This window comes from Schistocerca americana, chromosome 1 (assembly GCF_021461395.2).
Source record: "Schistocerca americana isolate TAMUIC-IGC-003095 chromosome 1, iqSchAmer2.1, whole genome shotgun sequence".
Lineage (NCBI taxonomy): Eukaryota > Metazoa > Arthropoda > Insecta > Orthoptera > Acrididae > Schistocerca > Schistocerca americana.
The window spans coordinates 541,673,669-541,689,808 of record NC_060119.1 but is presented as its reverse complement, the minus strand read 5'-3'; the positions used below and the strand labels follow the sequence as shown (position 1 = coordinate 541,689,808).

The window sequence follows — 16,140 nt, the reverse complement described above, 5'->3', positions numbered from 1 at the left end:
AACCTGAGGGACAGATGCCTCGTACTGGTTGTGCTTCCTCTGAAGTGTCGCGAATGCCACTGTCAACTGCAGCAAATCAAGTCTTGGGAGCCTTCGTACAGTCGTTACCGGATTTATTGATTTCGGCCTGCTCACCCACATACCGGTTCCAGAGATGGTAACAACAATGATGTCCAACGCTCAGATACAGTATTTTTGATTTTGAAAATTTTGTGACTCTGGACCGCAAATACGCTTATTATCGAAAGTGCGATCGTAAGCGATATCAAACGAAATTTGTGACTGGATTGACGATTTCTTCGTAGGAAGGATGCGTCCAGTTACCTTGGATGAAGAGTCACCGACTGATGTAGTAGGAACTTCAGTTATATCTCACGAAATTTTATTCGGACGCTTGCTATTTTTAGTAGATATCAATGACCTTACAGACAATACTTTTATTAATAGTATATGCATCTTCATGTTTTAACGGCGAAATTATTGATTCACTGAATTTTGGATATGCAGGCCGCATAAAGTTCTTGCAGCTCATAGTATTTTGGTCTTGTACCTTTCGGCTATTTTCAGAGCGTGCCGAAAACTTGACGCTAAAGCACTCTCTTCATCCATTTAAATCCGCCGACTGCTCTACTGGGCGTGCTGCCACAGGTACACAAGATACGCTGACTGATGGCAAAGAAGTTCGGTTAAATTGAATCGCGGTTACGTGATCGATCTGTACTGGGATTCCAATTAACCATTATGAGCTGCACCGTAGTGACGTCTTTGCAAGTTTATTAAAGAAAGCGTCGGATTCCATGAATTGCCCAGGCTTAAACCACCACCCCTACTAATTAAATTCTTCGCGAAACGAGTTTCAGCTGCTTCTTTCGCCACCGAAACACAAAAAGATGAAGTCGACGCTAGGAGCGAACGACGTTGACACAATGCTCCGTCGCAGCTAAATTATTGGGCTTTAAGAGCCGTGTATACTCCCGCTGTTTCGTGCATCTTTCATCGGCTGTACGAAAGGCCATACTCGTACGGGCGTTTGCGAATTCCAGCCTTACCTAGCGTTAAGTAATCTTGACGAAACATGAAAGTGGTGCCGTCATCGGTGGAGAGCGAAAAATAACTTTCACTCTGTGCTTGGCAAGGATCCGCACTATTGTTGATGACAGCCTTCCCACATATGGCAGGAAATCCGTGAATTTAAATTTTTTTCTATGTCTTCTTCTTTGTTCCTTATACCCAACTAACTTTGGTTTTATTCGTGCTGTCTTACGTATCTGTTATGAATAATAACGTTACTGCAAAAACTTCTTTCAAGTGTAGCAGCTCATCCTGGAGACAACTGTTTAATGCTAGTGATACGTACTCCGTGAAGTAAATGTTGTGAGGACACTCATCGGCTGGGTAGAGTAGTAGATTTGTCACAGGCAAAGCCAGAATTTTATGGAATGCTTCGGGGATGTATAGAACACTGCAAGTCATTAGTCAAGGTATGAAATGTATCTTATTCAGTACTTTGCCTAGTTATTTAATAGAATTCCGGCTATGTTTAATGCTAAGTTAAAATGAAAGGATTTAAATATTTTTTCAGTTACAAGATCCACAAACATCACTGCTGGAAATGTCACTTCGATTCTGCTTGCCGCAATAAATAAAGCATAAAAGAAGTACAGCTTCAACGTGTCTGAAAATACACTGTTTAACGGAATTTGTTTATTATACATTTCTAATAATCGTTAAAAACTTTCTTTTTCAGTTTTCTATTACATATTAGCACATATTAAAAAACTATAAAAACATCTGATTCAGGTTATGCTTTTTTCAGACACGCACAACTGTGATAAATTTGTGACTTAATTCAACCTTCATTAAATATTTAAAGTTCCTAATTTAAACATGTTATTTCATTGTGATATTATACTTAGCCTGTGTCCATTTCGTATTTTATAAAAATACCCAGCCATTTTACACAGTCCCTAGAAAAAGGATTAATCATAATTAAACACCTTGCCGAACAGTTCAAGGAATTCTAGACGTTGCCTTGATATGACACTTTGCTGGTAATATATTATTAGAAAACACACACTTCGCAAATGATGTAGCTACCTATAGTGTTCTGTCTGAAAATCACTGCACAAATATTCAGTGAGATCTTTAGAAGATTTCAGAAGTGAAAAGATCGGCTACTTGCTTTAAATGTTCAGAAATGAAAAAACTGTGCACTTCAAAAAACGAAAAAATGTAGTATTCTATTAGTGCAATACCGGGTCATAATTGGATTCAGTCAACTCATACGAATGCGCGGGTGTATCACTTTGTAGGGATATGGAATGGAACGATTACAATGGCTCAATCGCAGGTAATCGTTTGGTAGACTTTGGTTCATTGAGGAAATCCTGGGAAAATGTAATGAATATACAAGCACACTGCTCACAAAGCGCTGGTGCAATTGATCTTAAAATGTTGCTTATGTTCTGAAGAAAATCAGTTGGAAGACGCTTGATAGTCACAAACTATTCCGAGAAAGCCTATTTAGTTTCAACAACCAGCAGTAAATGATAATCTAGTAGTACATTACAACCCTCTACGTGTGATGCACGTACGGGTCGCGAGGACAAAACCTAATTACAGCGCGCACAGACAGGCTCAAACATTTTTTCCGCACTTCTTACCTCAGTGGGAAGTTAGGTGTTTTCCGTCGACTACACAATGGCCTACCACAAGGCTCTGTATTAGTTTCTCTCAGATGTATCAACAACAACAGCTCGAAAACTCATGTGTGTCGATGATATTTCCATCAGTACCCAAAGTTCGAGCTTTGTCCAAAGTGAGGATGTTCCGACAGAAGACATTAGCTTAAATCAGAAAATGGGGGCTCCAGCCGAATCAAGTGGAAGTCTCATCGTTTCATGTTAACAACAGAGAAACTTAAGGAACTCTCGCCGTTCACTATTATGGGGTCACAATGAAAGATAATCCACACCCTACGTACCTCGGTTCAACTTTCGACAGAACACTCACCTCCAGACAACGCCTGAAAAATTTATCAGCAAAACGCAAAACTAGAACCAACCGATTCAGAAGCTGGCAGATACCCTTTGGGGTGCTACCACCAAAATTTCGAGATTTAGCACAGTATCCCTCATTCACTCATTGTAGGATACTACGGTCCTGTCTGGATCAGTAATTGCTATACCAACCTTGCCGATAGCCAGCTAAACCAGGCAACGTGAACCATGAGTGGAACTGTTAGAACAATTCTGCTCCAGTGGCTACCATTACTGAGTAATGTCGCACCTCCCCAAACCAGACGACTGGCAGCTCTCAAACCACAGATGGTAAAACATAATGCCAACCCATCCTTCCCATTCAAACCGATGCAGATTTCCTTAAACGGCGGCAACTGAGACGTAAGGCAGGACATCCACCTGTAGCAGTTCCCAATCGACTCAGTGACTTCACCGTCAATAATAATTGAACATCACTTTGGTAACATCAGACTGTCACGAATTCCCAATTCTTAACAGGTCCAACTTTGAAGGTACCAGGACTTTCATTTTCCAGAATGGTGCAACATCAACAGGATTCGCACAAACGGTTGGTATCTGATGATGATTATGATGATGATGATGATGATTGGTTTGTGGGGCGCTCAACTGCGTTGTCATCAGCACCCGTACAAAATCCCAATTTTTATACAGTCCAAGTTTTTACTCAATTCTATTGAGCCCCTGTCACGAATGATGATGATGATGATATGATCATGATGATGATATGATGATGATACGATCATGATGATGATATGATGATGATACGATCATGATGATGATATGATGATGATATGATGGTGATATGATGGTGATATGATGATGATGATATAATGATGATGATGATGAGGGGGGGATGATGATGATGATGAGGGGGGATGATGATGATGATGATGATGATGATGAGGGGGAGGGGGACGACGACGACGACGACGAGGGGGAGGGGGACGACGACGACGACGACGAGGGGGAGGGGGACGACGACGACGACGACGAGGGGGAGGGGGACGACGACGACGACGACGACGGGGAGGGGGAGGGGGACGACGACGACGACGACGACGGGGAGGGGGAGGGGGACGACGACGACGACGACGACGGGGAGGGGGAGGGGGGGGACGACGACGACGACGACGACGGGGAGGGGGAGGGGGACGACGACGACGACGACGACGGGGAGGGGGAGGGGGACGACGACGACGACGACGACGGGGAGGGGGAGGGGGACGACGACGACGACGACGACGGGGAGGGGGAGGGGGACGACGACGACGACGACGACGGGGAGGGGGAGGGGGACGACGACGACGACGACGGGGAGGGGGAGGGGGACGACGACGACGACGACGAGGGGGAGGGGGACGACGACGACGACGACGACGAGGGGGAGGGGGACGACGACGACGACGACGACGAGGGGGAGGGGGACGACGACGACGACGATGACGACGAGGGGGAGGGGGACGACGACGACGACGACGACGACGAGGGGGAGGGGGACGACGACGACGACGACGACGAGGGGGAGGGGGACGACGACGACGACGACGACGAGGGGGAGGGGGAGGGGGACGACGACGACGACGACGACGAGGGGGAGGGGGACGACGACGACGACGACGACGAGGGGGAGGGGGAGGGGGACGACGACGACGACGACGACGAGGGGGAGGGGGAGGGGGACGACGACGACGACGACGACGAGGGGGAGGGGGAGGGGGACGACGACGACGACGACGACGAGGGGGAGGGGGAGGGGGACGACGACGACGACGACGACGAGGGGGAGGGGGACGACGACGACGACGAGGGGGAGGGGGACGACGACGACGACGACGAGGGGGAGGGGGACGACGACGACGACGAGGGGGAGGGGGACGACGACGACGACGACGAGGGGGAGGGTGGGGACGACGACGACGACGAGGGGGAGGGGGACGACGACGACGACGAGGGGGAGGGGGACGACGACGACGACGACGAGGGGGAGGGTGACGACGACGACGACGACGAGGGGGAGGGTGACGACGACGACGACGACGAGGGGGAGGGTGACGACGACGACGACGACGAGGGGGACGACGACGACGACGACGAGGGGGACGACGACGACGACGACGAGGGGGACGACGACGACGACGACGAGGGGGACGACGACGACGACGACGAGGGGGACGACGACGACGACGACGAGGGGGACGACGACGACGACGACGACGAGGGGGACGACGACGACGACGACGACGAGGGGGACGACGACGACGACGACGAGGGGGACGACGACGAGGGGGACGACGACGACGACGACGAGGGGGACGACGACGACGACGACGACGACGAGGGGGACGACGACGACGACGAGGGGGACGACGAGGGGGACGACGACGACGACGACGACGAGGGGGACGACGACGACGACGAGGGGGACGACGAGGGGGACGACGACGACGACGACGACGAGGGGGACGACGACGACGACGACGAGGGGGACGACGACGACGACGACGAGGGGGACGACGACGACGACGACGAGGGGGACGACGACGACGACGAGGGGGACGACGACGACGACGAGGGGGACGACGACGACGACGAGGGGGACGACGACGACGACGAGGGGGACGACGACGACGACGAGGGGGACGACGACGACGACGAGGGGGACGACGACGACGACGACGAGGGGGACGACGACGACGACGAGGGGGACGACGACGACGACGACGAGGGGGACGACGACGACGACGAGGGGGACGACGACGACGACGAGGGGGACGACGACGACGACGAGGGGGACGACGACGACGACGAGGGGGACGACGACGACGACGAGGGGGACGACGATGACGACGAGGGGGACGACGACGACGACGAGGGGGACGACGATGACGACGAGGGGGACGACGACGACGACGAGGGGGACGACGACGACGACGAGGGGGACGACGACGACGACGAGGGGGACGACGATGACGACGAGGGGGACGACGATGACGACGAGGGGGACGACGATGACGACGAGGGGGACGACGATGACGACGAGGGGGACGACGATGACGACGAGGGGGACGACGATGACGACGAGGGGGACGACGATGACGACGAGGGGGACGACGATGACGACGAGGGGGACGACGAGGATGATGATGAGGATGATGAAGAGGAGGAGGATGAGGATGGCAACACGAACACCTAGTCGCGGGCAGTGAAAAACAAATGGTTGAAACATCCTGGCAGATTAAAACTGTGTGCCGGACCAAGACTCGAACTCAGGACCTTTACCTTTCGCGGGCAATTGCTCTACTATCTGAGCAACCGAAGGACGACTCACGCCCTGTCCTCACAGTTTTACTTCTGCCAGTACCTTGTCTCCTACCTTACAGACTTCACAGAAGCTCTCCTGTGAGGGCGTGAGTCTTGCTTGGGTAGCTCAAATGTAAGAGCACTTGCCCGCGAAGGCAAGGGTACTTTGTTAGAGTGTCGGTCCGGCACACAGTTTTAATCTGCCAGGAAGTTTCATATCAGCTCGCTCTTCGCTGCAGAGTGAAAATCTCATTCGGGAAACAAACGGTTGATATCTGTTACAACAGCGTGACGTAATAGGGAGCTCCAGAATGCCTTCTATGCAACCAATATGGAGTTGAAGAAAGAGCAGTCGGCCTCCTCGCCCTGCTTTGCCTCGATAAATCCTTCAGGGGTGCTTCATAGGATAACCACGACCTCACCGCCGAATAACTGGTATCGCTGGCCCACAGTGACCTGCATTTGGATTCAAAAAAGAACACTGGACAAAATAGACGTATGTTACTTTAGGTTAAGTTTTCAATTGTTATTGTAAGTTTTAATCTGTGACAGTATGTATGAGAGTTCGTACAACTATCTATACACCATAATGGAAAGGGAACTGCTACAATGGGACGTACCCGCCCGTCATGCACTTGAAATTGGTTTTCTACGGATGTAGAGACTTAGAAATACAAGACGACGGTTTATAAGCACGTGGAAGAGCTAGAAGTTGGTGGCGAATAAACGCAGATGTGGTAGTGTGCAGGGCGTGGGGCGTTCCAACACGTGCAGCGCAGCCACGCGGAAGGCCTGGGACACGTGCTCTGGGAGTGGCAGCGCGCCTGCTACGGTCAGCCGCCGCACCATCTACAGGCCGCAGCTCTGTGGTCGCGAGGCCCCACAAGTGTCCCGGCGAGCCGTTATGCTTTAATAACGCCACGCCGCGCCACGTTCAGGGCAGCCAGGCTTTGCTCCCTCCCTGACAACCGATCACTTCCTTACGGCTCTGGGATGAAAGCAAATGAAACCCGACGAAAAACAGTGTCAAAATTTTACTGGCATGTTCCATATACGCTGGCGGAAAAAACTAGCAACAGCAAGGAGCTGTGCGATATAAACGCCCATACGTATGTTTCTACATCTTAAAGGTGATGTCTACTCGAATATTGCACCAGTCGCATTAGAGTGGCGCTAGTAGCTCCACTGTAAGGATGCAAATTAGGTTTGCTTTAAATCTGTAACTGTCGTGAGCGTTAGTTGAGATTCAACGTGGTGAGTTTTGATGTTGGTCAGAAATGCTTTTAAGGCGACAAAGACGTCATTACAACACCTTTCCAAGTTTGACGAGATCGTTTAATGCGGCTATGAGAAGCTGGATGTTCCTTCTGCGATACAGCAAGAACATTTGGCAGGAATGGTAATTGGTGGCACCGGTGGTCTCGTCTCAAGAAGACTGGGTTCCAGGCACTACCGAGAGGAAGACCATCCTTTTCGGCGTATGGCTCTGGCGAATCTGTGGTAGCAATTTCATCAGCAGTTGGCACCACAATGACAACGAACTGTTACAAATCGGTAACTTCAAGGACAGCTCCGAGTCAGGTACCGTGTAGCGTGCATTCCACTGACCCCAAGCCACCGCCATATGTGACTTCAGTGGTATCAAGCGAGAACTCACTGGAATGTAGGGTGGAGATATGTTGTGTTTCCTGATGAAAGCTGGTTCTGCATCGTTGCTAGTGACGGCTGTGTATTGGTTACAAGGATGGTAGTTAAGAGCCTGCAACCAAACTTTCTGCGTGCTAGACACACTGGACCTACACCTGGAGTTTTGGTCTGCGGTGCGATTTCTTATGATAGCAGGAGTCCTCTCGTGGTTACCCCACGCACCATGCCCGCGAAGCTGTGCGTTAGTCTGGTGATTTGACCTGTTGTGCTGCTATTGTTCAAATGCGTGTGAAATCTTATGGGACTTAACTGCTAAGGTCATCAGTCCCTAAGCTTACACACTACTTACCTTAAATTATCCTAAGGACGAACACACACATCCATGCCCGAGGGAGGACTCTAACCTCCGCCAGGACCAGCCGTCTGCTGCTATTATGATCAGCATTCTATGGCGTGTTTTCCAACAGGATAACGCTCGCTCACATACCGCTGTTGTAACCCAGCATGATCTACAGTGTGTCGACATTTTGCCTTTAGCTGCTCGAACACAGATCTGTCTCCAATCGAACACCTATGGGACATCGACGGACAACTCCAGCGTCATCCATAACCAGCATTAACAATCCCTTTATCGACCGACCAAGAGCAACAGGCATATAAGTCTTCCACATACTGACTTTGGCACCTGTACAACACAATGCACGCATGCATTCAACATTCTGGCGGTTACACCGGTTTTCACGTTTGCAGCGACTTACCTTGCGCTTACATAAAAATGCAAGATGACAGGTTATCACTTAAATACGTCCCCTAGACAAATATATTCCTGAAATTTCATTGTTCTACTTTAATTATTTTTTGGTGTTGCACCTTTTCTTCCGTCAGCGTATATACCGTTTGTCCCTCCTAGAAGCAGTGAGGTGCTTTTCCAATGGCCTTCGGCAGACATTGCTCGTCAGTGTGTGATCCGCAGCGGATAGAATTGATAGAAGAAACAGAGAAGATCAGAAACAGCAACGCGTTTCGTTACAGGTTCATTTAGTAAGCACGATAGCGTCACTGACATCCTCAGGCAACTCCACTGACAGACACAGCAAGGGAGGCGTTCTGTACCACACTATGGTGTTCTGTTAAAATTCCGCGAGCGTACGTTCCTAGAAAAGTCAACCAAGATACATTATTGCTTAATCCTACGTATATTTCACAAAAAACCGTAGATAAAATTAGAAAGATTCGAGCCCACACTGAAGCTTACCAACAATCTCTTCCCGCGAACCGTACGCGACTGGAAAAGGGGGAGTGACAGTGGAACACGAAATACCCTTGGCAACACACTGAATTGTAGCTTGTGGTCTATAGATGTAAATTTAGATATTTGCAGTTCTGTTTTTGAGACATTTACCTGGAGTTACACCAAACAAATACTGCTCCCACGTCTTTCATACAACGTCCAGCGCCAACAGAAAGCGTCGGTTTGTTTCCCTTTACGAACAAAATTATTTTTAAAGTGAAATTTTACGTATCCATTCAACAGAACGGTCCAAAATTAGAACAGTGCGATATTTGTTTCATCGGCACCAGTCACCGCGAGCTTGGCCGGTGCTGTCACTGCCGTAGAACTTTTAGTACTGACAAAATAAATAGAAAACTATATTAAAAAAATTGGGATCGCGTTATCGAACGGGCATGGAAATTCCTCTTTAAAAATAATTTTGTTCGTAACGGGAAACAAGCTGGCGCGTACTGTCGACATCGGGCGTCACATGAAAGACGTGATGAGCAATATTTTTTGTGTGTGCCGACGCCACCTACACATCGTAACGAGGAAATTTCAGATATCTGCCGAAATAGCAGAGAAATTGCCTGACGAATCTTAGGCGAGAAAATCTGATATTTATCTCTAAGTGTACTTCTGCATTTGTTGTTGTGTGAGTGGTATGTCCTGTGCAAAATCAGTGCAATGAAATGTTGGAGAGGGAGGAAGGGAGGGTGAAAGGCATCTTTACAATTTATCTAAATATGGGGGTTAAAGTGTGGCCTCAATGCAACTATCGCGCAAACGGAATGCACTAGTATATGACGTACATCAGAGCTGGATGAGGCATGGAATGCAATTTTAGCAGTGAGAGCGTAAACAAAAACTGTGGCAAAAGAACATTTATCAGATCGGTAAATTTAATAGCGCACATGAACTTGTGTAGTGAGTAATATGGTGGTTGCTGTTGGCTGCAGTCTATTACGTCGCATATTAATTAACCCTGTAATTTTGCATCGGAGTCCCCTGCAAGGTCTATGATCTATGGAAGAGGAATGATCAAAGGATGGTTTAATCACGAACACTTACATTCACACGCACTTGACACACTAACAGGAAGGGAAAGAACTAAAAACCTTCAGCACAGCGCACGTGAGTAGCAAGAGGGACTGTTCCCTTGATTTTAACATGCGGGATAACTGAATAAAATTTCTATTAAAGTGAAATGCTATAAAAATGAAGCATAATTAAGATTCACAATTAATTCAGATACTCTACAGCGGAAGGTCACTGTGACCTTGGCACTGCGAACTTTCTCATTACATCACTATCACGTGATCCTCAGAAACAAAGTGTGGACAAAGAAAGTTATCAAATGAGACGAAATGCACAAAATTCAGTCATAAAATCACGGAAATCATACCCAATGTACATACTCTCGCCAAAGGGACAATAAACAAAATGAACTGAATCACAACAAACTCAACACGGCTCATGTATTTGATTAACAGTTCAATTGAACAATAGCCTACACCGTCCTTGGATTTTAACGCATTTAACTTTCGCGAATTAGCAAGTAAAATTTGTCGCACACAACAATAAACTATGAAAGATGAAAGGAATCATTTACTTTGACTAACTTTGAAAAACTTAGATAAAACACAACATTAACTTCTCATCGAAGAGAGAGACTTACCGCCAGTAGGTCTCACGCGACTCGTGTCCCACGGAACACTCCACGAGCATTCGCTCTCCAACCAAAGCCGCTCCCCGTACCTACAGAAGTGGCCAGAGAAACTCCTATTGTGGTGCCAACCTATACAAAAGGTTCTTCCAAGGCAAACAGAAACCTCTTTGCTACCTGGTACGTGTTTCCTACAGTTGGCTGTTCTAACACAGTGGCAGACTACTATACTCCCACGGATCTACACACTGAAATCCTTGCAAACACTCATTCATACATTCAACTCATCGGACAAAAAGAGGAAAGAAAAGATACATTGAAATATGGTACTTAAATTATCAAACATGCATGTGGGGCTCCGACAAGTACCAATTACCTAATAAAATGTTAAAACGAAATATGGATCGTATACTGTGGCCACCACAAACACACTCAGCTGCTCAGTCTTTTCCCTTTCCTTCTTTAACATCTAGGCTAATAGACCATTTGCACCAACAATTCAGGTGCCACCGGCAAACAAATGAGGCTGTGTGGCATGGCAAAATCATAGAGGCTCATGCAGAGACCCTTCAGGGAGGGAGGGAGGGAGAGAGAGAGAGAGAGAGAGAGAGAGAGAGAGAGAGAGAGAGAGAGAGATATGATAAGAGTTTTTCTGCCCATCGAAGCATGAAAATGAGGATTTTAAAAACTTAAGGACTAACACTGAGTCAAAAATCTGTATAAAGGTGGAGCAAAGTGAGTCTAATTCCAAGTGGTTAGAGTTGTCGAGTTCTGCCAGCGATTAATGAGCATAACAGCAAGCTACCGCCCAGTTTCCTTGATGTTCTTTTAGTGTAGAACCTTAGAACAAAATCTGGGCTCAAATGTAATGACCTTTTTCGAGCAGAATAATCCCCTCCATGCCAATCAGCATGGATTCCTAAAATATCGATCATGTGGCTCCCTACTTGCGCATTTCTCAAATGGCATCCTGAAAGGCACTGATCAAGGCAACCAGACAGATGCAACATTTGATGATTTATATTGAAACAGTATTACAGACACGCATATTCTCGAAAGTGCGACCGCATGGGTGGCATCGAGAGAGACTTATGACTAGATTGGGGATTTCCTGGCTAGGATGGAGGATGTAACAAGTTGTCTCGCATGGAGAGTCATCGAAAGATGTAAAAGCAACTTCAAGTGTGGCGTAGTGAAGTCTGTTGGGGCTTTCAGGAGGACGGTGGTCCAAATCCCCGCACGAAATCCTCATTTAGATTTTCCTTGATTTTCTTAAAAGGATGAAGGCAAATACTTCATGATTTTTTCGGAAAGGGCTCGGTTGATTTCCGTCCCCAGACCGAGCTTGTCCATCGTCTCTAATAAGATAGTTGTTGACACGCGTTAAACCCTGATCGTCCTTTCTCTCATTATAATGGGGAAGGGACACAGAGATAATCATCATCGTTATTATCATATTTCGACAAATTCAAAGCACGAATTGTTGCTTGTGAATCTTGCTCCTATCTAAAAATTTTCTATCACAGAACGATGTGGATGACGTATGCTACTTATTAATCACTAATCAGATTATATGGATGATTCTGAAGCTTTTTCTGAGGGAGATGTTTAGGATGTCACGCGCGTCCTAGGCACAAACTAATTATCGATCCACTGCAGCGTTTGCTGAGATTCAAATGATGAAACTGCGACTTCTATGAAATGATAAAACGACAGAATAAGATTGTATGTCAACCTTCATTCTAAGCAGGTGTATCACTCGCTTCTGCTGTTATTTCCGATCATAATATGGCATTCATCGTTCCCCTACGACCAGTCTTACCGCTGTGAAATGGGAGATACGAAAGTAATAACACCAGTGCAGTAACTGCGAAAGACGAAGTGGAACGTTCCTGATTCACTCTAAACTACGGCACAGATGCGGAGAGGTAAACAAAATTTCTGTAGTATTCAATAGCAATCAAAAATGAATGGTGCAGATTATATTTTCGTTGTTATTTTGAACCTTGAATGTATAAGAGTTCGGTGATCTACGGCCTTCGGTTAAAGGCACAAAACAATTCCCTGGTTCGGCAAAAGTGTTGTACATTCCTAACTTTTTTGTGCTACATAATGAGAATAATAAAGCTGCTCCCATAGTCCCGATAGTCAATGTCTGTGGACAGTGTCATCAAAATGTTCTGTGATCTCAGGCCTTCAATCAGCCCTGTGAGAAGATGAGTGTATGATCGTCTCGATGTACAAGATACACTACAATGTTTATTGGCTGGTCACGGGGATATACAGCGTCATAAAGTCTATAGAAAAGAGAAGCTTAAATCGGAAGAATAGGCACATTACGTCCTTTACAGACAATGAAAACAATAGCGAGTCAAGGCGGATGTATAGGAACGTGACGTATCTGCAGCGTAAAATCTTTTCTTCCCGAATAGTCCCGAGTTGCGGATGCCAGAGGTGAAGGAGAGACCGTTCGTTTAAAAGTATGAGAAACAAATTCACAAGCAATTGCTAAATTCTGAAAATAGGAGACCCTGCAGGAACAAGTGGTGGGAAAAGGTATCAATTCTGTGTCACTTCCGGCTGTAGTTTTACATTTATACAACTGTAAATGTATGTAACATTTGGAGGAAACTACACAATAGGCACAGTGGCTCGGTTACAGTGTCCTCTAACATTGTTCTTGAAGTTCATGAGGCACTGCTACTACAGAACTTACGTACAAATTGGAAATGGCATCCCGGGTGCAGTTACAAAAGCTAGTGCATGTGTGATACAATGGTAAAATGCAAAACCCGTGTTCTTCAATAGCTTCTTGGTATAGAAAACTAACCTGAAGTATGAACATAAACAAAATACATACGCGGTGAGTCGTCTAATACTCAACATACCTTTTACTTCATGAATGCTTCATGATACTGAAACGAGATGTTCAGTGAATAACAGTACATAGCTTACCGTCCGAGATTTTGCAGGAAGTACTTTTTTTGTGTAACGATATATATTTTTAGGGACATTGCTTTTGACAACGTGTATACATTGATACAAAGCTTATTAAAGTTGACTTTGAACCTTTTTGGCAAAAATGTCCGAGAAATGTTGTAAAATTAAAAGAAAAAACGGCTAGAATCAGTTGGTGCGGTGTGAACAGGATGAAGAGGGTCTTTCATGCCAGAACCAGTCACTGGTAACAAGAAGACCATCATATCTGTTAATCACAGATTTTGACGAGTTTTAAGTTGCGAGGAATGTGTCAGAACTCTACATTACATTGAAAACGTTGTAAGCACTCAGATATTGATAGTAACAATCTGAGGGCGAAACATGAGAGCGCGATTCTAAGCATCGTTTGAGACGAGGTTTTCAGTAGGATTAGTTGCGCGCTCTGAGACAGAAGACGTGTCATGCTGCGTTCACGTCGGTGATGGCAAATCTTATCACACTTAAGGTGTGATTTCATTTATATGGCCAGGAGAGATTTAGATGTCTTAACTACGCATGAAGATGATTGTTAGTGTGATGATGGTCTGGTTTGTGGGGCGGCCAACTGCGCTGTTATCAGCTCGTGTACGGATTTCCAACCTTTGCTCAGCCCAATCTCGCCACTTTCATGAATGATGATGAAATGACGAGAATAACACAAGCACCTAGTCATCTTGAGGCAGGTAAAAATCCCTGACCCCGCCGGGAATCGAACCCGGGACCCCGCGCTCGGGAAGCGAGAACGCGACCGCGAGACCACGAACTGCGCACTTGTCAGTCCGAGTTTGCAGTAATCCCGTGTGTTGCTCCTCAGCTAAAGAAGCCTCCTTATTCTCCAAAAAAATACGCTCTGGATATTAAATGTTAATGTAACTTTGAAATTGAAATAATTTCTTTATCTGGCACGCAGCCACTACTTATAATTACAAAATTATTGTCAGGCATTTCGCCATTAGTCTATTAATACTTGTCAATATATTATTGGCCATGATGATTTCTGAAGTTTTTAAACGTACATAATTTATGAAATCCCTTCTCACAAGTAATTTAGTAGTGAACAAGACCCAAACAAACTCCTTTTTATTAAAGTCTTCCTTAGAAACAATAAGCCTTAGCCGCTCCAGCTCCATGCCGCATGGAAAAAGGCGGTCATCTAAAGAGGTGGTGCGAAACTTAGGGCCACTGACACCACGGCGCGTCACGTACTATCCAGTAAATTCCGTTGCACAAGTCAAATTCTGTATCACTTGTAAATTCTTATGCAAAAACGCAGACATCTTAGGTTTTCATTGCTATAGGTTCATGTGTTCCTGTAGATTTTCATATTCAAATGCCCGGTCAGATAACTTATCCAAACGTTAGTTTTAAGTTTTTCATGTAACGTTCAGTTGAGGGCTTAAATGACAGTGAAAATGACAGACAACACCCAGACAGTGTTATGCAGGTTAGATTCCATTACTGATAGCTCATGTTGCTTATCGAGTGCATTTTCACAGACGAACATAGGCTATATTTGTTGTAGGTACGTTACACATGAGTTGTGGGTAAGTTACAAAGTGTGCTGATGAAGGACCTGTCCTAGGTACATGGTTAGTGGCTTTCCATGCGACGGACCCTAGTTTCTGAACAAATCGATGTTGAAGTTTTATGCGTACCTCTTAATATCCACAGCGTTAATCATATTTACGAACAAGTGCAAGTAGTGCAGCGGCTAGGGTCCACGACTGTCCGCTGACAGTATTGAACGCGCAGACAAAGTTGACACTCGGCTCGCTGGATGATGGCAGCGGCTGTAAATGGGAAATGTCTTTGCAGTCGCTCCCATTAGCTACCACGCGGAGTGTCAACTTTGTTTTCGCATACAGTGCAGCTTCAAATCTAGCCCGTGCGCTCATTTATAATTTCCATTGTGCAGCGTGTCATTACATAGTATATGTCATGGAAAATAAATTAAAAACAGTCTTTTTCGTTGTAGGAATGTCATTAATAAATCAATCATTACAGCAATTTTTTCAAGTGTATTTCGTTTGTTACAGAAAAGATTACAGAATCGCCTTCCTCGCTGTCTCTTACGTCGCCTGCTGTGCTAAAACAGAAATCCGGGCGGTGTTTGTCGCAGAAGTAACCTAAACACAAATTCGTAGTCACCATGCATATTTAATGAAAGTTACTCCCTTGCTGGTACACGGATTTTCCAAAAGCGATACCGGAAAACACAGTTCGTAAACTTAGAT

At 46.4% G+C, this 16,140-nt stretch overlaps 1 protein-coding gene across 1 annotated transcript in view; it reads right to left on the bottom strand.

Moving 5' to 3' along the window:
- LOC124573831 (flocculation protein FLO11-like) overlaps positions 1-16,140 on the bottom strand; it is a 123,631-nt gene that overhangs the window by 61,041 nt on the left and 46,450 nt on the right. Inside the window, exon 3 of the mRNA XM_047131144.1 lies at positions 3,958-6,230. Within this exon, the coding sequence (XP_046987100.1) occupies positions 3,958-6,230 (2,273 nt within the window). The remainder of the gene's footprint in view (positions 1-3,957; positions 6,231-16,140) is intronic.